Genomic DNA, 23,279 nt, shown 5'->3' with positions numbered 1-23,279 from the left:
ATACTGCAGAATCAGATGATGGGTAATTGAACAGAATACAGGGAGGATTGATTTGAATGTTCAACAAGCTTCCTGGCACGGTAGAAAAGGTGATGAATAAACCTTTCCTTACTTTTCCCCAAACTCCCTTTAATCTCCCTTTTGCCTTCCTCTCCCTCATTCCCCCTCAAGCCTGCCAACCTTCACATGGTCACTAAGCAGCCACCATCTTTCCTGAAGGCAGCCTGGCTTCAGCCCCACTGGAAAGTGTGGGAGATGGTGGCCATCTTTGCTGCAGGCAGTCTCACTTCACCTGAAAAGGCTGTAAGGAATGGCAGACATCATTGGGAGGGAAACCCCAGGCTTCAGTCCCATAAATTGTAATGGGAGATGGTGGCCATTTCTGAAATCAGCAAAACTTCACCAGAGTGAAAGCAGAAATCATAAAATCACAAGAACCTTTAAAAAGGGTCAGATATCTCATGATAAAATTGAATGATTCAACAAAGCTGCTATTTTTCTAGCAGCTTTACTGAAACAAGAGAGGCTTCAGGTAGCAAGCTGAAAGTTGCACATTAAAATGTAACTGTCTAAATAAATGAATGAATATACTGAACGCCTGATTTTGATCTTCTACAGTAGAAAACAATGTTCAGTGTGGTTCTGAAATGGTGACAATGGTCTAAACCAAAGCAGGGCTAAAAGACAAGGTTCAGGATAGAACATGAAACCATCGCCATGGAAAACACTGCTAAGGCACAACACAATTGAAGATGACTCCTGCACTTTTCTATTCACAATCACCATGTTTGGCCTCTTGCTCTGAAACATCATCTGAATTATTTTATAAATGCTCCATTATGTACATTGTATTTTATGACTTAAATAACAAATAGAGATGAGCCTGACTCACTATGCTTGGATTTGAAATTTAGTTTGAATTCAAACTTCCTGAAATTTCAGCTATTTTTTTAATCCCATATTTGGTATTCTAGTTGGTATCATTATGAATGTACGAGACGGTGGCTGAAGATCTTCTACAAAAAATAATTAGTCTAATTTTCCTCATTTTTTTTACTTTATGAATGTTCTCCCTAGCAATTTAGTTTATAAAGTGGCCTATCATGCTCTCTTGGGTAATATACAAATTAAAAAAACCCACATTGATACAAAAAAATCGAATACAGTGACAACTAAAAGGAGTCAACAGCTTTCACTCAGAATAATCTTCAAGCTCCTAAGCCACGTCTCTCAAGAAAGAACTGAAAAAAACCAGATAGGCTTTGCAGTCAGCTAACTTTGGCTTTGTTGGGAGAAATGAATTCCTGAGACCAGGGCTGCGCAGTGAAAGTGCTCTGACTCCATCTCTTAATGGTTTAAATCTTGAAGCTTTAGATAATAGCAGCAGCAACAATAATCAATCACCTCTGCTAATTTCAGCTCTAGGGAAAGGACATGAGGAAAGAGGCAATCTCCAAGGTAGTCAGGATTTATAGTAAATGACGTAGAGCAGTATACATCCAATTAGCATCTTGAATTAGACCTGTAAATACTCTGGAATCCAGTGCAGATGGAGCACAGCTGTAATATGCTCCATATGTAAACCACCACTAAGCAAGTTGGAAGCCACTTTCTACTTATGTTAATGGAAGTTTCCTGTTGAGTGCTGTAAACAGTAAACTAATCTGGAAGTGACAAAATTAGGAAGGGGTCAGTGTCCAGAGGAAAAGTCCCAACCTCCTTTAATAATGAAGATGAATAAAAACAATATCAGATACTATTGCTCTTTGAATGTCCAAAGTAGCTACGATCTAGTGGGCCCCGAGACTGAACTTGTTAACAAAAGGTAAATTTTGCCTGAGAAGGTAGGTATCTACCTACTGTATCTTCTTGGTATTTGCCCCAGACAACCAGCGTAACCTCCCATCTTGTCAGGATTCAGTTTCAGCAGCTACCCCTTATCCGAACAATTTTACCACAGCAGCATCATGTACACACTGAAAGGAAGGTGGACAGTACAGGACCCCAGTGTATCTCATATGAGAAAGCCCTGAGGCAGAATTACCCCAAACTAAGACTTGGACCCTCTCAGATAAAGAAAAAATGGAGCAACTTGCATTGTTCCATCCATACCTGTCAGGGTGCAGTGGTGGAAGCATAAGACACTTCAGGTCATTTATGCATACAACCCAAGTTGTTGGTGTTGATTGAGAAAAAAAATCAGAGAGAGTTTAGGTCCTACCTCCTTTATATACCAGCTCTTTTTCTATCCCATCACAATGGTTGACAGCAACTTTTCAGAATTTCTTACAAAAATGTTATAGTTATGATGTAATCTGAAGGGTATATTTCATGGATCTCAAGCCATGACTGGGAAATATAAATGCTAAAAATAAGAATAACTTATTGGGTGTGGAGTGTGAAATCAAAGATAGAATGAGAAGAAAGAAATTTAAAAAATAAGTAACATATAAAGGGTAAGGTAAATAATCTATTTTCCCCCTGAATAAATGACGACTAGATAACTTCCATATTTGTTCAGGATAATTGAAACAAAGAACAATGTGAAAAAATGACAGACTTTATATTACATATGATGCCATTACATGTTTTTGTGCTCAACCTGTTTTAACTACATTAGTGAATACTGTGTGCCAGTAGATGACGTAGCAATAGGTTCACAGATACCATCAATATTCGCAGAAATAGATACACAGTACTTGGAACACATCACAGCATCATGCATGCAAATACCAATACCACAGTTTCAATCAAACCCACATAATGGAAAAGGTGAGTTGTAAAAGTGAAAGTATTTTTGAATGTTCTCACAGAACTAACCCCCCCAAAAATATAAATCACACAGGAAATGGAAAAGGGCAGCAAACTGTCCTTTTGGTAAATACCATGCCATCAGACAGACTGCAAAAAAAGAATCACAGTTTACAGAAAAGATTAAAATAAATCAATACACTGGTAATAGAAAAACTATCTATAACAAGGAGCTCAGTAGACTGCACAACAACACTGTTCTGCAGCGGAACTACTTAAATGAGATCAAGAGATTTGAACAATTGAACACTTCCTGAATACAAATGGATAACCAAATGACCACTAGAAAAAGTTATATGGAATGCTATGAAAGCTAAAATATAAAGCTCTAAACAGAAGAAATGATGAGCATAAATATATATTTATAGTTTTCAGACATAAGTAATAACTAAAATGGACACTAGACTATAAAAAAAGAACTTGCACGTAAATTTGAGCAAACCTAAGGGAAATATTCAACATTAAACTTTGTGTCTACTCCATTTCTGTGGGCACTACCGTGATACCGACAATAACTGGGAAGATCAAGAACTACATATTAAGAATCAAAAAGGAGTGGCAAATCACTATTAATTAAAACAGGCTATCACCAATGACCAGAAAGGCTAAAATTAGAGAAAAAATCTAAGACCAGTCAAACCAGCCCTATATGCTTTGATTAACAAAACAGGACCCATTCAAATAGCAAACTCCAATGCTGTAAGTCTAAAATTTGGCAGAGTTGCAGCTCCCTTGAGACCTTGCATTGTGGAAATCACAAAGTCTTACCATAATGCTTGTGTCAACTATTTCAGATTTATTCCACCTGTGTCCATTTTTGAAAACTTAAGAATCTTCATTTTATGTTGGAACACCACATTTGAGCATTGCCTGCGCTACACAGGTTTCAGGACCTCAGCAGAGTAAATACAAAATAACAGATGGGACTTTGTAGCGTGTCCCACTGATTCACCACACTTACCAACTAATGGCATAGTACAGTCACCCTACAGAATGGCTAACCACATCTAAGGACATCTAAGGAAGCATATAATTTTGGAAAATCAAGTAGAATCAAAACAAATAAATAAGGAACAGAACCCCTACCTCGAATGTGCCGCCAAAATGTGTAAGAAGGCAACAAACAGAACTATATATAGTAATGAGACTACACCACTAGCTAAATACAGCCCATTCTTCTCTAGTACTTCAACTAGCAACCTTGGAACGGCACTGATTCACAACAACCCTCTCCCCTCTGCTACTCAATCTAAGATCAATACACTCCATTCTCATTAAAAAGAGCTCAAAATAGCATATTAATAGCCCAACCTTCTAGAATGAAAACATGCACAGAGGGGCCCTTCAATTTAGACAGGAGACTTCAGAAAGCTCAAGGTAAAAACATCAGAGGAATGTACAGAAGAAAAAGTTGTGCAGTACTAAACGCAAGACTAGTCTGGGCACACTACCATACAGTACGTTTACTATGTGTACATGTGCATGGATGCAGAAATGGTCGCCTATTTGCTCACAGAGATTGAGGATGCCATGTCAAAATGCAGAGAGAGTACTCCAGCTGGTACACCCTCCCCATGCCAGAAGAAGCAGTGCTCCCACAACACGGACTATTTGCATGCTGCTAAAGGAACCTGATGTTCTGCCTGGTCCTGTGGTTACAAAGGCTCAGTTTCTGTACCCCTGGAAAAAGGCACAGATGCTGGGTTAGGAGAAGAAACTGAATTCTGTATAAGGGTTGGCACTGCTGGCGAAAGAGCTGGGGTGGAGTCGTGCAGCGGCTTGAAGGCAAAAATGAGAGATTAAACTGAATGCGGTGTACAATGGGAAGCCAGGAGAGGGACTCAGAGAGGGGATGACAAACTGGTGAGCAGGGGAAAGATTATTAGTGACTGCATTTTGAAGGTACTGGAGATTATGACTCAGGTATACGACAGGCTAAAGAGAAGGAGGCTGCAATAATCAAAATGGGATAAGAAGGGTTATGAACATTTTACTTTCAGGACCGAGAGGAAGTTTCTGATTTTCTATACATTCTGGAGGAAGTAGCGGCAAGATTTAGATACCGCCTGGATATGTGGGGAGAATAAGAGTAAGTGGCTAAAGTTACTTTCCAGGCTGTGAGCCTGGAGGATGGTGGCAGTAACTTCAGTGGAGGAGGGGGAAGTGGAGAGGATTTAGAAAGAAAGAAAAACAGTTTGGTTTTACCTTTACTAAGAGTGAGTTGTAGATGAGCCATACAGAAACAAACACTGGAGATCCATGCTGAAATCAGGGACTGGGCAGGAGGAAAACAGATCAGCTGTAGAGAAGTTGATTTGTCAGTAGTAAGCATAAAGGTAATAGTTGAATCCATTTAGGTTGACAAGGCTGTCCAGGGATAAAGAATGGAGCAAGATAGGGATCAAGGAAAAGGGGAAGAGGATGATAACCTAAGTGAGGACTAAGCCAGGAAAGCCAAAGTAGGACAGGATCTCAAGGAGAAGTGAAGAGTACTCAGATCTGCTAATCTATAATATGGCAGTTCCAGTAACTAGGATGTACAGTACTGATATTTGAAAAAGAATGATTTCTACAGGTGTTGTTTCTTACTAATTTGACTTTCTTTGCTAATCTATTTTGAAAGTTCATGCAAACTACTGTACAATTCCCCTGTCTTTACCAATACTTTAACTGGTATAAAATTTTTCCACTCAGTTTTTCAATTTATTTAAAACAATTCAATCTACAGATATCAATATCTTAATATTTCACATTCAGGCAGCTAAGCCTTCTCTTTAAGTAAAAATGCATCTCCGATTAATTACAGCAGGCTTCCAGTCCCAAATGCCTCAATCAAAGACTATCATCGTGAATATGTGCACCAAAAAAGGGAATCTGAATATTAACAAAGTAAAGTGTGAAATTAACTACAAAATACAAGATCAATCAGATTTTTAGCGAAGACAGAAGCTGGCACATAGTGAATGTAAATCAGTATCACAGCCACACTCAGCATCATCCTGTTAATGAATTGAAGGGAGACCTTTTTTCTTCTGAACAACAGTGCCACCCAGTGGATGGACGAGGACAGTGAGTTAATAAGCACTGGAAATGGAAAAATCGCAGATGAAATCCGGCGGGGGGGGGGGGGGGGGGAAGGTGTTCCTTGACAGACCAATGATAATGCTGCAGGCAAAGAGATACTATGAGTTGCCATAGCAACTGTACCTTGGAGGGCTGTTCGATTCTGAGCAGGATCAGTCATCTGTGCTTCGCTGCCTGTAACTACATCTCCTAGTAAATAAATAAAAACATCTTAGGATTTTTACAAGAACAAATACAATTTATTGAAATAAAGTCTTTTAACTTGTGGTTCACTGAACAATGGTGACACTAACTCCACACAAGAAACAACATGAACCAAGCAAAAATAGTAGCTGAAAAATATGTACGAAAGAGAGTTGGCAAAAATTAATGGGATGTTTTGGCAAAGAAACGTGTGTTTTTTTTATATAAAGCAGGTATGCAGAAAAAAACCCCCAAAGTGTAAAGAGATTTTTTTTTACATAAAGATGTGAACAAAATTGCACAACTAAACATAATTTGCTTCTGGCTCTTCACAATGGTAGTACAACTCTGATACTAATGCACAAAACAGTATCAGAGAGTTGTGCTATTATTGTGAAGTGCTAGAAGCAAAATATGTTTAGTTGTTGCAATTTGTTCTAAGGTGCTGCTAAACTCACACCTTTATGTTGCTGCTGCTGATTTTAATATGCATTTTCTTAATCATGTATGAAATAGTGTTGTCAGTAATGCAGTACTAAAATCAACAAAAAAGTAACAGATTTGTTAGTCTGCAGTTTATTCTATTCATTACTATGTAGCTCTGCTTTGAGTAAGCACAGCTGCTCCCTTTTGCCCCAGAAACAACACACTTGTTTTCCTGACATCATCAGCAGGGAGTTAAAATATATAGTGAATTCAAATAGACTGTATTGAGTGGCATGTCATAATGTTATATTGATTATGAAGATCTTGTTTTACTACAACTACTTCAGAAATGTAAACATGCAAAATAAATAGTAGTCTGGACACTCCAATAGCTGAACATAATTTTGGTGGCATTTCATTTTCATATTGGTCATTTAATATGCGCTTGTGATAAAGTGGCATTCAAATCAAAAGCCTTTTTGAGTCAAGGACCCCAAAGGAAAACTATATCTTGTACTGTAATTTAAATGATACAAAAAATTAGGTACAGTCAATATCACAAGGACGAACTGAAGGAGAAACTCTTTTCTTTAATGAACACATCACCAGCTGGTAACTAAAGAGTAAGTGGCTTCTGAAGAAACAAGAAATCCTGTGACACACAGAGGGCAACAACTTAGCCAGGTTTTTTTCCAGAGACGTTTTCCCCTTCATATTTATTTTCCTTTTAGGATAACAAACTCTACACACAGTACACTGAACTCAAGCTTTAAATTTAACCTCAGGGTCAATGAAGTGCTCCTTCAGTAGGAATAGGACAATATTTTAATTCTTATGCTGTTAGCATGCTATCTTACACAAGAAAGCAGTATTGGTGCCCGATCTTTTCCTATACTGTAGGGTAGACTGAGTATGGTTAATTTAATATTAGCAGAATTTGATTTTTCTATTAGGTGGCACCCTCAGTGCTTGGGTACTTAGTTCAACTATTATTTCTAACATTACAGATGAATCTGGAATTTGCAGATTTATAATTGTATTCTTTTAGATCAGTCTACAGTTCTCCATTTACCTTATTTTAGTACATAGGCATTAACCTCACAAGAATTCAGCACATTACAAAAACTTTAAAATGAAGAAAGGACATAAATTATTGATCTTTAAAAAATCAGCTCCTGATAAAAAATGAGCCCCCCTCATTATAAATGTAGTGTGAGTGACTTTGAAGGTGGAAGAAGTTACTCACCTTGTGCAATAACGATGTTTCTTTGAGTAGTGTCCCTGTGAGTGCTCCGCTGTAGGTGTGTCTGCGTCCCTGTGCTGCTGATCAAAGAACTTCGGTAGCCATGTCCATTGGGCCCACACGTATGCTGTCTCTCCTTGTGCTGCGCCACAAGGCTACCCAGCACGTGCCGGCTAACCGTCCTCAGTTCCTTCTCTACCACAGAGTAATAGCAAGAATAGCAAGTAGAGAGGAGGAGGGCAGGTTGTGGAGCACCCATAGGGTCACACATCTCGAAGCACCATCATTACTGCACAATGTGAGTAACTTCTTCTTCTTCTTCGAGTAGTGTCCCTAACGGTGCTCCACTGCAGGTGACTCCTGAGAAGTACCCCCTTGCAGGGCTGGGACTTTGGAACAGAGTTAGTCAGATGATAGTACTGTGGAGCCAAAGATGGCATCAGAGACAAAGTCCCCGGTGATCGCATACTGTTCTGCGAAGGTGTGGAATGACACCCAGGTCGCCGCTCTGCAGATATCTGAAATGGGAACATCCTTGAGGAAGGTGACAGATGAGGAGATTGATCTCGTGGAAAGTGTATGGATCGAATCTGGAGGGGCCATGTTATGAATTTGGTAGCACTGCTTGATGCAATTCAAGACCCACTTGGACGGTCTTTGAGCTGATATCTCTGAGGCCTTAGATCTTTCCATCATAGAAAGAAATAGTCAAGGGACATTCTGAAAGCCTTTGTCCTGTCAAGGTAGAATGCAAGGGCTCTCCTAACGTCTAGGGTATGCAATATGGCCTCCCTATTGTCTCGGTGAGGCTTGGGGTAGAAGGCAGGAACATGAATAGACTGATTTATGTGAAACGAGGCGGTCACCTCAGGGATGAACCTTGGATGCAGCCTGTGTGTAACCTTGTCAGAGAAGAATATTGTGTGGGATGCACTATCAGAGCTGCTATTTCCCCTTGCTGAGATAATTGCAACTAGAAAGACTGTTTTCATTGATGGGTATGCTAGAGAAGGGAGGGCCTAGACAGCCCTTTCAACAGTAGGTTTAGGTCCCACAAGGGGCGGGAAGTCAAGGGAAGAGATTTGTTATTCCCTTAAGGAACTGTTTAGTAGCCAGTGCGAAAGTACTGAATACCCATCTACGGTACTGTAAAATCCTGTAAAAGCTGCTAGGTGAACCCTGAGAGCACTCAGGGATAACCCCGATTTTTAAGGGTCAGAGCATATTCCAGAATATGTGGAAGAGCTGCTGACACTGGAGAGATTGGCTGGGAAGTGCAGGAAATCTTGAACCTGGACCATTTCTGCAGGCAAGTGCGTTGTGTGGAGGACTTTCTAATGGGTAGTACAGGGGTCAGCAACCTTTGAGAAGTGGTGTGCCAAGTCTTCATTAATTTAAGGTTTTGCATGCCAGTAATAAATTTTACATTTACAGGGGCCCCTGAAAAAACCTCAGACTGGCAGCGAGCTGAGTGGGGCTGGCGGCCAGGACCCCGGCTGGTAGGGGGCTGGGCGGCTGGAACTCCAGACCAGCAGCAAGATAAGCGGGGCTGGTGGCTGGTATCCCAGGCCTGCAGCAGTCTGAGCAGGGCTGATGTCCGGTACTCCGGCTGGCAAGGGGCTGGCGGCTGGAACCCCAGACCGTCAGCGGGCTGAGTGGAGTGGTGGACGGAACCCCAGACCGTCAGCGGGCTGAGCGGAGTGGTGGACGGAACCCCAGACCGTCAGCGGGCTGAGCGGAGTGGTGGACGGAACCCCAGACCGTCAGCGGGCTGAGCGGAGTGGTGGACGGAACCCCAGACCGTCAGCGGGCTGAGCGGAGTGGTGGACGGAACCCCAGACCGTCAGCGGGCTGAGCGGAGTGGTGGACGGAACCCCAGACCGGCAGTGGCTCACCTGCTGCCGGTCTGGGGTTCCGTCCGCTGGCTCCTGCCAGCTGGGGTCTCGGCTGCTGGCCCCTCTCAGCCCGCTGCTGGCCTGGGGTTCCGTTCACTCAGGCAGGCAGCGGGCTGAGTGGGGTCGGCAGCTGGGACCCCGGCTGGCAGCAGTGTGCCAGTAAAAATTGGCAGCCGTGCCGCAGGTTGCCGACCCCTGGGGTAGTAGACCCTCTTGCACTTCCTTTGACCATGAGCTCTATAGGTGCTGGAACCACATAGGAGCCATGCTTTGAGGTGGAGGATCCTCAAGTTGGGATGTATGGTATTTGTCTTGTGCTGTGAGACAGTTTAAAAGCATGCCCTATCCAATGATGTGTCTGTGGTAAAGAGTGACAAAGGTGGCACCTGAAAGAAGGGGATCCCTTTGCATGCATTGGCTGGGTTCTTCCACCTGTCCAGGGAATTCTTGATCATGGTGGGCAGTGACGGGTCTATCCAAGGTGTCCCTACTCGACCTGTAAACCGAGCTGAATCACAGCTGAAGGCATTGCATGTGAAATCTGGCATGTGGATTCACTGCTGTGACGACTGCCATATGCCCTAGGAGCGAGAGGCAGATTGTGTCTGGTACTTGGGGGCTGCACTGAGTCATGTCTATAAGTAATACTAGCGACAGAAATCTGTCCTGAAGTAGGAAGGGTTTGTCCTGTAGTGCATCTAAGTTGGACCCTACGAATTCTAGACATTGCACTGGTGTGAGGGTCAAATTCTGGGCATTCATCTGTAGGCCCAGTTCCGTGAATGAGTGCGTCATGCCCTCAGTGTCTTGACGGTTCTGAAGCAACTGGGCACTGAAGAGAGTTGTCTAGGTAAGGATAGATCATTATCCCTTAAGATCTTAAATATGTGGGCACCTCTGAGAGAACTTTGAAAAATATTCTCAGGGCTGATGAAAGTCCAAAGGGAAGGACCCTGTATTGTTAACGGTTGTTTCCCAGAGTGAACCTGAGGAAACGTCTATGAGCCAGCAGTACTGAGATGTGAAAACTGCCATCTTGTAGGTCAAGGGCTGAAAACCAGTCTCCCTGTTCTGGTGACGGAATGATAATTGATAATGTGACCATCTTGAACTTCTGAATTTTGACAAACTTGTTGAGAACTCTGAGGTCCAAGATGGTCCTCCAACCTCCCTTCCTTCTGGGTATCAGAAAGTACCGAGAGTAAACCCCTTGCCTCGTACATGTTGAGGTACTGGTTCTATGGCTCGTAACTGCAGGAACTGATCTATTGCCTGCTGTAGTAGAGTTCTGTGAGAAGGGTCCCTGAAAAGGAATGGGGAAGAGTATTGTAGAGGGGGCAGGGAAGTGAACTGGATGGAATAACCAAATCTGATGATCTCTATGACCCATCTGTCCAACTTTATGAGCTCTCACCCACCGTGGAACGTTGCCAAAGGTGACCAAATGGGTACATGGTCCCAGGTAGTAGCATGGAGTGGTCTTGCAGTGCCTCGACCTGCCTGTCAAAAGTGATGCTTACGGGCACATGGTTGGATTGAGGACTGGGCACCTGAAGGCTTTCGTTTTGAGAACTTTCCCTTTTTCTTCTGGGGTTTAGTGAGGCATTGTGGGCATTGTGACGGGAATAAGGCCTCCGATGGCACTGAGGGCTAAAACATCTTTTTTGCCACAGTGTGTAGATTCCCAGTGTCCTGGAGAGTGGTCCTGGAAACCTTCAAGGAGTGGAGAGAGGCGTCTGTCTTCTCGGCGAAGAGCTTCATCCCCTCAAAAGAGAGGTCATCCACTGTGATCTGCACCTCCTTCGGGAATCCCGAGAGGTGGAGCCACAGGGCTAATCTCATCATCGTATCTGTGGAGATGATCTTGGTAGCAATGTGGGCGGAGTCAAGGGACAATTGCAAAGTTGTTTTTTCCACCAGTTGTCCTTCCTGGATGAAGGAATCCTGGGAACTCTCCGGCAGCTTATCAATAAAGTAATGTAATTTATTGTAATTCATGTACTTATGCTTTGCCAAGAGTGCCTGGTAGTTGGCAATTCGAAACTGTAAGGTAGGTGAGGAATACACCTTCCTACCAAAGAGATCAAGGTGCTTCCAGTCTCTGTCACAGGGTGTCATCCTAGAGTTGTGCTGTCGGCCGTGAGATTTCATAGAGTCCACCATAATGGAATTGGGTGGTTGGTGGGTGAACAGGAACTCTGATTCCTTTGTAGGGACATAATATTTTTTGTCTGCCCTTTTGCATGTTGAGGCCACCGAGGCTGGGGTTTGCCACACCATCTTAGCTCGGTCTAGGATGGCCTCATTGATTGGGAGGACAATTTTGGAGGCAGATGAGGCCTGGAGGATATCAATAAGCTGAAGGTGTGTATTTTTAACCTCCTCCAATATTATGCAGAGGATGTCCGCCACTCTCTTCAACAGATCTCAGAACAAGCTGAAGTCATCTGCCATGGAAGGTGGTGACAGCATGACTGCTTTGTCCGGTGAAGAAGAGGATGGCCTTCAGTGTGATCTCCTCCTCTGTCTACCTCTTCCTCCGCCACTTCTTGGGGTTCTGAGGTCTGTGATGCTGTAGCTGAGAGGGCATGCCTCGGAAGCTCTCAGGTGATACTTGGTGCCCAAGAGGCAGGTTGTTGGTGCGCCACCCAGGGGTCCCAGTGTGGCCACTACAGTGGCACAGAGCCTGGTGGAGGTGCCCATGGGTGACCATACCAAGATGGTGATGGGGCTGTCTGGTGGTACATTCTCAAACCCTGTTGATACTAGGCCCTATATGGAGCTTGTGAGGAGTACAGAGAAACCCTGTCCGACTTACTGACTGATCCCTAACTCAATATCAGAGGGGCATGACATATTGGGAAATACCCTATGGTTGGCCATGGGTCGGTGCCATGATCTCGGTACTGATGGGCAAAGAGCCAGGAGCTTCCAACATAGCCAGGTCACTGGCCTGATGGAATTCTACCTTTACCGAGCATCCGGGTGTTGGTGGTGGTGCGAGGGGAGATGGGGACCTCACCCATACTGATCTCTCTGGTGCTGGATGGGCCGATGCTGCCATCGGTAACGAGACAACAGCTCGTGTACCAGGAGCGTATTAGGGAGTTTGCCATTGTCTCTCTGTCCCGAAGATTTGGTGCCCAAAGGGTCTGTGGGCCTATCAACAGCACTGGATACTAATGGTTGCTGTGAGCCGTGGGTGTCAGATGATCCTTGTGCCGACAGTTCAGAGGATACCAAGTGAGAGGATGATTGCTTTTGGCTATCCCTGGGCTCGTTGACGGGACTTCCTGCTTTCTTTTTTGACTTGGGAGAGGAGTCCCCAAACTGTTTCTTTGACCCACTACTTGAAGTTGAAGGTTGAGGGGAAGACTCAAGCCCTTCTGAAGGGCTGGGGTCAGAGAACCATCTCCATAAAGATGATTTTCTGGTGGAGCTCTCTGTCCTTGCAAAATCTCAGTCAGAGCTGCTGGCACAGGGAACTCTTTTGTGGAATGGGGTGCTCACTGTGGCAGTGAATGCACTGAGTGTGCTTACCGGTGACCAGGATTGCATCACTGCAGTGCGACGCTTCTTGAAGCCTGAAGAGCTGAGCATATCCTTGTCCAGGGGTGCCCCCCACACCCAGGGTTGACACAAGAACGAAGCCTTTTCTTTTTTCTTGTTGTTGTTGTTATTGGGTTGGTTTTTTCTTTAGGGCATGGACAAACAGAAGTCAAAGAAGGCTAAAGGGTTTTTAAAAGCTAAAGATTAGCAACAGAAAAGGACAGCAGGATTGTCTGGCTATGTAGACTCCCTCCTCAGGCCCTACGCTACCAGCACTCCCAGCTACCTTCGAGACACCACTGACTTCCTGAGGAAACTACAATCCATCGGTGATCTTCCTGATAACACCATCCTGGCCACTATGGATGTAGAAGCCCTCTACACCAACATTCCACACAAAGATGGACTACAAGCTGTCAAGAACACTATCCCCGATAATGTCACGGCTAACCTGGTGGCTGAACTTTGTGACTTTGTCCTTACCCATAACTATTTTACATTTGGGGACAATGTATACCTTCAGATCAGCGGCACTGCTATGGGTACCTGCATGGCCCCACAGTATGCCAACATTTTTATGGGTGATTTAGAACGCTTCCTCAACTCTCGTCCCCTAACGCCCCTACTCTGCTTGCGCTATATTGATGACATCTTCATCATCTGGACCCATAGAACATTCCTTGAGGAATTCCACCATGATTTCAACAACTTCCATCCCACCATCAACCTCAGCCTGGTCCAGTCCACACAAGAGATCCACTTCCTGGACACTACAGTGCTAATAAACAATGGTCACATAAACACCACCCTATACCGGAAACCTATTGATCGCTATTCCTACCTACATGCCTCCAGCTTTCACCCCGACCACACCACACGATCCATCGTCTACAGCCAAGCTCTGCGATACAACCGCATTTGCTCCAACCCCTCAGACAGAGACAAACACCTACAAGATCTCTATCAAGCATTCTTACAACTACAATACCCACCTGCGGAAGTGAAGAAACAGATTGATAGAGCCAGAAGAGTTCCCAGAAGTCACCTACTACAGGACAGGCCTAACAAAGAAAATAACAGAACGCCACTAGCCGTCACCTTCAGCCCCCAACTAAAAACCCCTCCAATGCATTATTAAGGATCTACAACCTATCCTGAAGGATGATCCAACACTCTCACAAATCTTGGGAGACAGGCCAGTCCTTGCCTACAGACAGCCCCCCAACCTGAAGCAAATACTCACCAACAACCACATACCATACAACAGAACCACTAACCCAGGAACCTATCCTTGCAACAAAGCCCGTTGCCAACTGTGCCCACATATCTATTCAGGGGACACCATCACAGGGCCTAATAACATCAGCCACACTATCAGAGGCTCGTTCACCTGCACATCCACCAATGTGATATATGCCATCATGTGCCAGCAATGCCCCTCTGCCATGTACATTGGTCAAACTGGACAGTCTCTACGCAAAAGAATAAATGGACACAAATCAGATGTCAAGAATTATAACATTCATAAACCAGTCGGAGAACACTTCAATCTCTCTGGTCATGCAATTACAGACATGAAGGTCGCTATCTTACAACAAAAAAACTTCAAATCCAGACTCCAGCGAGAAACTGCTGAATTGGAATTCATTTGCAAATTGGATACTATTAATTTAGGCTTAAATAGAGACTGGGAGTGGCTAAGTCATTATGCAAGGTAGCCTATTTCCCCTTGTTTTTTCCTACCCCCCACCCCCAGACATTCTGGTTAAACTTGGATTTATGCTGGAAATGGCCCACTTTGATTATCATACACATTGTAAGGAGAGTGGTCAGTTTGGATGAGCTATTGCCAGCAGGAGAGTGAGTTTGTGTGTGTGTGTGGGGTGTGTGTGTGAGAAAACCTGGATTTGTGCTGGAAATGGCCCACCTTGATTATCATGCACATTGTAGGGAGAGTGGTCACTTTGGATAAGCTATTACCAGCAGGAGAGTGAGTTTGTGTGTGTGTGTTTTGTGGGGGGGGAGAAGGGTGTGTGAGAAAACCTGGATTTGTGCTGGAAATGGCCCACCTTGATTTTCATACACATTGTAAGGAGAGTGATCACTTTAGATAAGCTATTACCAGCAGGAGAGTGGGGTGGGAGGAGGTATTGTTTCATGGTCTCTGTGTATATAATGTCTTCTGCAGTTTCCACCATATGCATCCGATGAAGTGAGCTGTAGCTCACGAAAGCTTATGCTCAAATAAATTGGTTAGTCTCTAAGGTGCCACAAGTACTCCTTTTCTTTTTGCGAATACAGACTAACAGGGCTGTTACTCTGAAACGGAAAAGGAGAGTTAACGATCTGCTAATGGACAGCTAAAGGCTCTGTCTCTAGCCAGGGGCAGTTGAGAAGGAAGCAAGAACGGTTAGCCCACACGCGCTGCCTAGCCTCATGGTGCAGCACAAGGCGAGACAGAGCATGTGTGGTCCCAACGGACACTGCTACCGAAGTTCTCCGATCAGCAGCACAGGGACAGAGACAACGCCTACAGTGGAACCTTATCGGGACACTACTCGAAGAAGAAGCAACAGACACAACATCACTTTTGTAACTGCTGCCACAGCTAGTTGGTGACTGTTCAGCAAGGCGTGCTAATCTAGAAGAGCTACGCCAGGACAGACGTTGGCTTTATTTTATCTGGTGTCCAATACATTTTGCAACCGACCACTCCCTCACCCCTGGCCCAAGAAAACAGTAAGCAATCTGTCTTGCCCACCATGGTTACAACCCACTATATATTAATGTAAATGAACAACATAACTACAGATTTTCAAAAAAACTAGGATAACTGTGAACTCTGAAAACCAGGAATGCCTCTTTTACAGGATCTGCACTGATCAGGTTTACAGAATACATTGCTTTGTTTTTGTAAAGAATAGCATACTGTCACCTCAAGGAGCTGTCAGCCAGCTGAGCTGGTGAAACCAGAAGAGGTGAGTGCATATATGCCTGAAGGACCACTCCTAGATATGTTATTATGGTCTGCCTAAAGCCTCCCCCTTAGCAGACATCTATAGCCAGTTCTCCTCACACACAGAGTCAGAACCATGTACAGCATGAGACTGTAGGCACTAGTTGGAAGTGCAGGTGTCTATTGGACTTTCAGCTGATATTCATGTTTCTAGTCATCTCAACTGGATCATGAGAGAGCACCAGATCGTGGAATTGTATTGAGAGCATTAGGGAATAAAAGGAAGAAAGGTGTAGGTGGGTGAGGGTGAAAACAGAGACAACCTCCAATCCTGCAAATGCTTATGCATGGTTTAACTTTATGCACTTGAATAGTCCACCTGACTTCAGAGGGCCCATTCATGTACTTAAACATGTGCACAAGTGTTTGTTGAATGAGAGCCTAAGAGCAGATGCAACAGAGAGAAAGAATGTGTGTGGCAGAAGGAAACTGAGGAGAGATACAGTGGTGAGAACTGAGGAGGAAAAAGGCAGATGGTTGAAGCAAGGGGAAGAAGACACATCCACACCTTAGCTGCCAGACCCATCTATGCACACCTCCCTGACCTCCAGTAATCCCATATAAAATCCCCATGATCCTGATAAATCCTGAGTTTATACCACGATAAACTGTAAATAAGCTATTTTTATTTTTAAAAATAAGTATGGTCTCAAACTATACATTTTTGTAAACATTAGCAACATCTCAAAGTCTTTGCTTTGTTTACATGTGAGGAGAAAGATCTAAGGTGAAAAGGTGGAAGGTACCCAAGGCAAATGTTCCCCACCACCCCTTTCATGCACGATGCTAATATCTGCAAAATGGTCATCACAAAAAGATAGTGATGTGTCTGGGTAGAGCAATGTCTCAAGGCAGATAAGGAATCTGCGTTCATCAGCTGATCCATATATGTATGAATTAACTTTCTCTTTGACCATGATAGTAATGTTTGACACCACCTTAGAGACATGACTTTACATTTCTGTAGCCATTTGGGCTTGTTTTCTCAAAAAACTAAATCACAGCACTTTTAGACTAATTTGTTTGCCACAATTTAGAATTACCAATCAACTGTAGCTTACCAAAGGAAAATTGAAATAATATCTATTTAGAAAAACAAACAGTACAGTCAACTAATATAGAAAACAGCAATCATTACCATTCTCACTACATATACAAAAAGTTTATACATAGTTAATGATTTCAAGTCTTTTTGGTCTTTAAATCACATCTAATGGTTCTATATTAAACAATAATGAGAAGTCTCAAATCAGTGTAAACCAGTGACAGAATACTGGACTAAAGAAAAATAGCAATTACAGATACACAAAGATGCTTATTACCCTTCATTTTACTGAAATGGAATAGTCTTTAACAGAATATATGGATGCTGTACATTACTGAAGCATAACTGTAGGATTTTTCCAACTATGAAGTTCCTTGTGCCCAGACTGGTTCTGGATCTCTAACTTGAATCACTACTATTATTTGTCAGTAACAGTACAGCATGTAAATCCCTGTTCTGCTACTTGTGCAGGAAGTTGTAAATAATCATTGTATGGTAACTTTTATAATAACTGTAGCATGATTACAAATCTCTCTGCTCTGACTGACCCCTGCAAATCTCTGTTCTGACTGATTACTGTATTTAGAGGGTGTTTTTACAACATGATGGCTAACATGTGACAGGTAGCATGTTGTAAAATCCTAGTGTAGACAGGGCAACCCTTGGGTTCACCTAAATCTAGATAGAACTACAACTTGCTCTGTCTAGGCTAGGATTTCACAGTGTGTCAGCTGTCATGATGTAGGTTTCAGAGTAGTAGCCCTGTTAGTCTGTATCCGCAAAAAGAAAAGGAGGACTTGTGGATGAAGTGAGCTGTAGCTCACGAAAGCTTATGCTCAAATAAATTTGTTAGTCTCTAAGGTGCCACAAGTCCTCCTTTTCTTCTTGTCATGATATAGATACTCACCTTTTTCCTAGTGTAGACATACCCAGTGTTTTCAAGCTGTCTCAGCTCGTTCACTCATTTTATCTGAAGCAGACAACCTCCAAAATTTACAAGGACCTCACTTTATTACCACCCTTCCCCACAAAAAAATGGGACAAAGAAAACGGGGCTGTGAAATTGCTGAAAGGGGAACATTATTTTTAAAAAGATCAAAAATCATTGGAATTGTTTCCGTCCAGGCCCCAATCTGCTTCCACTGAAGTGAATAGGAGTTTTATCAAAAATTCAATAGGAGCACGATTGGGACATCTGACATGTGAGTCAGGTGGGGCCCTGCTTCAACTGAGAGACATTAAGGAATTCATTGGTTTTCAGTTTCTCCTTCAGCCCACATACAACTGCCACTAGGAAAGGACTTTCACTTTTACAGATTGTAGAGCCTTGCTGGGGCAGTTTCTGCAGTACCCCAAGTCTGAGTTGGGATTGCTAAGGAATTACTTAGCTGGACTTCAGCCAGGCACCTAGAAAAGTGCTTCAAATTACTCTATACAGGAAAAGCAAGGCGACTGTGACTGTCCTTTTGAGTTCTGCTCAACCAATAGCCACTGGCCACATGATGCCTGATAAGAAGCTAGAATTGGCCCACCAGGACCCTTGATATGGCAAGTAAGGAGGAGGAGGACATTTGGGTCACAGATGTGCAAAGTATTATTTTTATATTATTATTATTTTTCTCCCCATATATTTTCAGCTTATTTCAAAAAGTGATTTCCTACTGTGTGCTTACTGTGGGGCTCAGGAGAAACAACATCTGCCTTCAAGCTCCTTATCCACTAGAAAATGCTTGGAGGTAGACAGAAATGAATACACAGAGTCTACATACTCCTCCCTTATAACAAACAACGTTATCTTCTTGGCAGCCATTAGACCAAGAAACAGAAGTCTGTCTCCTGTACAGTGTACTGTACTGTGGCTGAGGTTTAAGATCACCCACTATTTATTTTGTTGACTGTAAAAAAAAATTTAATTGAGAAGTGTAAGGAAATAGAAACATTTTAAGCCTCAAGAAAAAAGTCAGTATTTCTTAAAAGGAGTATGGGCTCCCTCTGGGTGTAATGCCAATTGTCAAAAGCAAATATGTTTTATGCTATTAATTGTAATCAAAATGAGACACCAGTATTCTGAAAGGAATGAGATATGGATCAATCAGAGAACATTTTACAGTGACTATTATGTTCCTTCATTAGTACTCAGCTAGTACTGTTACACAAGAGCTTTATGCCTGATAGCCCAGAGTCAACTGTGAGGAAAGTTATACAGCCCAAAATGTAATATTAGCCATTTAGGAGAGAGAAGAAAATAACATCTAGAGGGACAGCTAAGGTTTAGTGTTAGGTTGTTTTATCCACTATTTCCTCCATAAACATTTTTTAAAAAAAAATCTTTTAAAAGGATGGAAAAATCTTATTTGTCGATTCTCTACAGCCACAATTTCTAAACTGAATCATACTGAGGTGCAAACACACCACAGTACACAAAACAGTCTAAGCTTAGCCGCAAGTTGACTATTTCAGTTACAGAAATGTTAATCTACAGAAACACCAGATCAAATCAATATAACAAGTTGCTCCCTCTCGGGCAAATTTTTGACGGCAAGATTCCGTTTGAGATTCGTGGAATTCCATGCCACACCTGGAGTCTTTTCTTATGTCTCATTTTTACCTTTGCTCAGCTGAACTGGCATGCTTTCCGATTTCATCATTCTCTGCTGTTGCTGCTGCGCCTGTAGGTGTTGTTGCTGGAGGGGCTCCACAGTGCTCCTGATGGGCATTACAGCAGAAGGAAAGCTGCTAGCACTAATAGCTGGGCCTGCAGGACTACCTGAAGCCATAGCTGGGGCAATCAGCTTTCGACCAAAATTAAGCAAACTATTGGAGACTTTATTAATGTTCAGTGGAGCAACCTTTGCACTGGCACTGAAAAATAAAATGGAAATGAAAATATCATGATCATTAGTAATTTATAGAGCATTACAAATATATGCAGCATTTTACAAAGAGTGGAAAAAATCTTCTAAGGCACAAGGACATTACACATATTGAATTTTACATGTACACGTGAATTTGTGCATAAATACAAATACAGTGTCAACAGAGGGCAAATACTGAGAACGTTGTGAAGTGGGCGATCATGACGGAGTTTAATACAATGGAAAGCTTTATACTGAAAAGAGTATTTATACTCTGTCGTATTCCCACCCATATTGAATGCTGTAATATGTTGACAAAAGCACTACTGCTACATTATGGAGCGAGGATAGTTTGTGCATTTTTATGGCATCCCCTGACTCTTAGTAAAACCAGGCCACATATAAACAATGTTTTTTTGGAATGGCGCTTCGAAAAAGTTAGACTACTGTATGGCATGTGTATTACTATTCTGATTATTCTGTGTTGTTCTTCTGCTCCTCCATTTGTGTTATGCAGTGTGCCAAAGCTCCTCCATTTGTGTTATGCAGTGTGTCAAAACATCGATGCCGTGCTGCTTTCACAGCCTACCAGAGGTCAAGGCTTCACTTCCCTGCTAGCACTTATTGTCTGTGCCAATTCAATTACTGTACATGATCAGTCAAGATCTCCAGACATTCCAGGCCTGGTAGTCAGCACAGATAAGTCATATCCATGATTCCAGGATGGACTGTAACGTGTCATTCTCCCTCCAAGACATTGTATAGCCAGTAAAACTGTGGGGTCCTGGTTCATGACTAGGGCTCCTAGGTACGATGATAATACAAATAATTGCTCCAAGTTGATGAGGATGTATAGTCTAAAGCCTGACCTCAGTGCTAAATGCACTCAGAGCACTGAAGTCAGAAAGTGTATCAGGCATATCAGAGTCAAGACTCATGCCCCAGCCTCAATGCCCTTAGCTACCAGTGTGTGCCCTGAACCCGCTGACGATGGTGAGTTCAGCACAAGACTGGTTGGCATCTGCTCAGGCGGCATTTGATAGTCCCCTCTTCATCTTCCAAACAGCAATCTGAGTTGTCTGTATGGGATGATAAGGACAGTGAGCAGGAGGGAATAGGGTGAATGGCTCTTCCAATGCCAAGTATATGGGACGTCTAGTTAGACTGTAAGCTTCGCAGGACAAGGATCTTCTTTTTGTTCTGTGTTCAGAAAGCACCTAGCATGGTGGGGGTCCTGATTTGTGACTAGGGCTACTAAGTGTGTGCTACCATAATAAAAATGCCAGACGCACATCCACCGTTTCCCCTTATTCGGTGAAAGAGTGACTAAGGCTGTTCCATTTACTCTGAAAATCATTTGGGACTTCAGAGGAGATATTTTGCTGAAGAAGGGACTCCTTGTAGATAGGATGTCAGTACCCACGTATCTAGTCCTGAGCTATCTGATGAAGGACATTTGACAATATCCACATACCATCCAGGAAGTCATCAAGGGGTATGTGTTGCCCAAGCATTCCTTAAGCTTACTTCCAGGCTGCACAAGAGTCTGGTGATGGACGTAGCTATAGCCAGAGGCAAGGCTGGCCATAAACAAGGCTTGATGCCCGCTGAGCATGACTGGCTCATCTTACAGACTTTCGCAAACTCCAAGCCAAGATGTGGATGAAGGCCCATAAGTAGGATTGATGCTCTCTCTCTAGTGCTCATGCTCTCTCAGATTTAAATTTATTGACTCTGACTTGAAGTCAAACAACTTTTTAAGCAGTTTGACTCTACACCTAGACTTTCTCTGTAGAAAGTCTCTGTAGAAACTCATTCTGGAGGTAAATAGGGAGAAGGTTTTAAAAAAACAAACTAAAAAAATATTGGGAATTTTGGATGATATTCTGATGCACATTCAAGTTCCTACTCTATCCATACTAATTCATTCTTACTGCATGTTTGTTTAAAATTCACCAAAACATTGCAAAACTTTATTTTGTCCCAGTACAATGATTAAGGATAATCTTCTTTTAACATATTTTTTCTGATTCTTTAGCACAGCCATTTAGATCATAGTTAAGAAAAAAAGGTCATTAAAGGCAAAATCTTGATGATTTTTGTGATGGTGAAATTCCTGCAAAGGCCATCCCAATCATTTATCATATATTGCTTGAATATCAATTGTCTGATCAAATAGAAATGGCTTTGCTGATCTCTGGGTTATCTTAACACTTTCACTGGGAATTAGAAGCTGTTTTTCTTCTCCTTTATTTTGAAGAGATGAAATTGTTCAGCAAATTTTCTTGTTCTTAATGATGCAAATAACTTAAGTGCATTAAAAATAGCCACTGTAGTTAAAAACAAAAGGGAACAGTAATAAGGATTACGTTATGGTATATAGATCCAATCCTGAAATCATTATTCAGACAGGATCCACTCTGGCAAATACTTAGCCTAATATACACCTCAAGTAACCGAGTTGTGTGATTGAGTTTAATCTGGGGTGGGAGGAAAAAAAATGAATGTCATTTGTCAATATGATTTCGAAGGATAACATACTATACCTTAATTTCCATGAATTGTAGCTACTTTGAATAAGTTCAAATTGCACAGCATTTGCCAAAATCTAATGATTTCATTGAATGGAGCATTTCAATTTCCCACTCATACTTAGGGTGAAGTTTTCCTCAAATAGGTAAAACAGCAATTCTCAAAACTGTGTGAAAAACTGGCTGGCAATATTGTAGCTCTCTTTGTTCACATTTACAAGGACTGTGGGACAACATTCCTTCTCTCACAGAAAGAGAGGAAACAGAGCTCGCCGCTTCATTACTACAGTATTCTTGTATGGGCAGCTCAAAGCCGTTAATACCACATTCTTTAATTGAAGTAGTGCTTAGCTGGAGTAGGCAGAATGAGAGCAAATTTATCAAAATTGTAGAAGACTGTTACATATCATCTGAGAATTCGATGAGGATTGGTTATTCAGCTTTAAATGTTTGCCAGGATTCAGGTCTCTTATGAACTGATCTTGCATTGGCAATGATCACCTCAGGACACGAACACAACAAGCCAAACAATAATTTTGACACTTTAGTGGCTTGCCATGAAAAGCTGTTGCTATTTTTTTTCCTTAGATCCCTAAGTGGAGTTATGTGGTGTTTTCCTCAAGTTGCAGTTTCAGGAAATG

The 23,279-nt window shown here is 42.6% G+C and overlaps 1 protein-coding gene across 1 annotated transcript in view; it reads right to left on the bottom strand.

Annotated features, from left to right (window-relative positions):
- Positions 1 to 23,279, bottom strand: part of TBC1D5 (TBC1 domain family member 5) — a 275,327-nt gene that overhangs the window by 69,657 nt on the left and 182,391 nt on the right. Inside the window, exons 15-16 of the mRNA XM_048838538.2 lie at positions 19,861 to 20,114; positions 6,019 to 6,084 (exon numbers count right to left, since the gene is read on the bottom strand). Of these exons, the coding sequence (XP_048694495.2) occupies positions 6,019 to 6,084; positions 19,861 to 20,114 (320 nt within the window). The remainder of the gene's footprint in view (positions 1 to 6,018; positions 6,085 to 19,860; positions 20,115 to 23,279) is intronic.

The sequence above is a fragment of the Caretta caretta genome, chromosome 2 (assembly GCF_965140235.1).
Source record: "Caretta caretta isolate rCarCar2 chromosome 2, rCarCar1.hap1, whole genome shotgun sequence".
Taxonomy (NCBI): Eukaryota; Metazoa; Chordata; order Testudines; family Cheloniidae; genus Caretta; species Caretta caretta.
The sequence above is the reverse complement of the archived record's forward strand: the minus strand, read 5'-3'. Positions and strand labels throughout refer to the sequence as shown.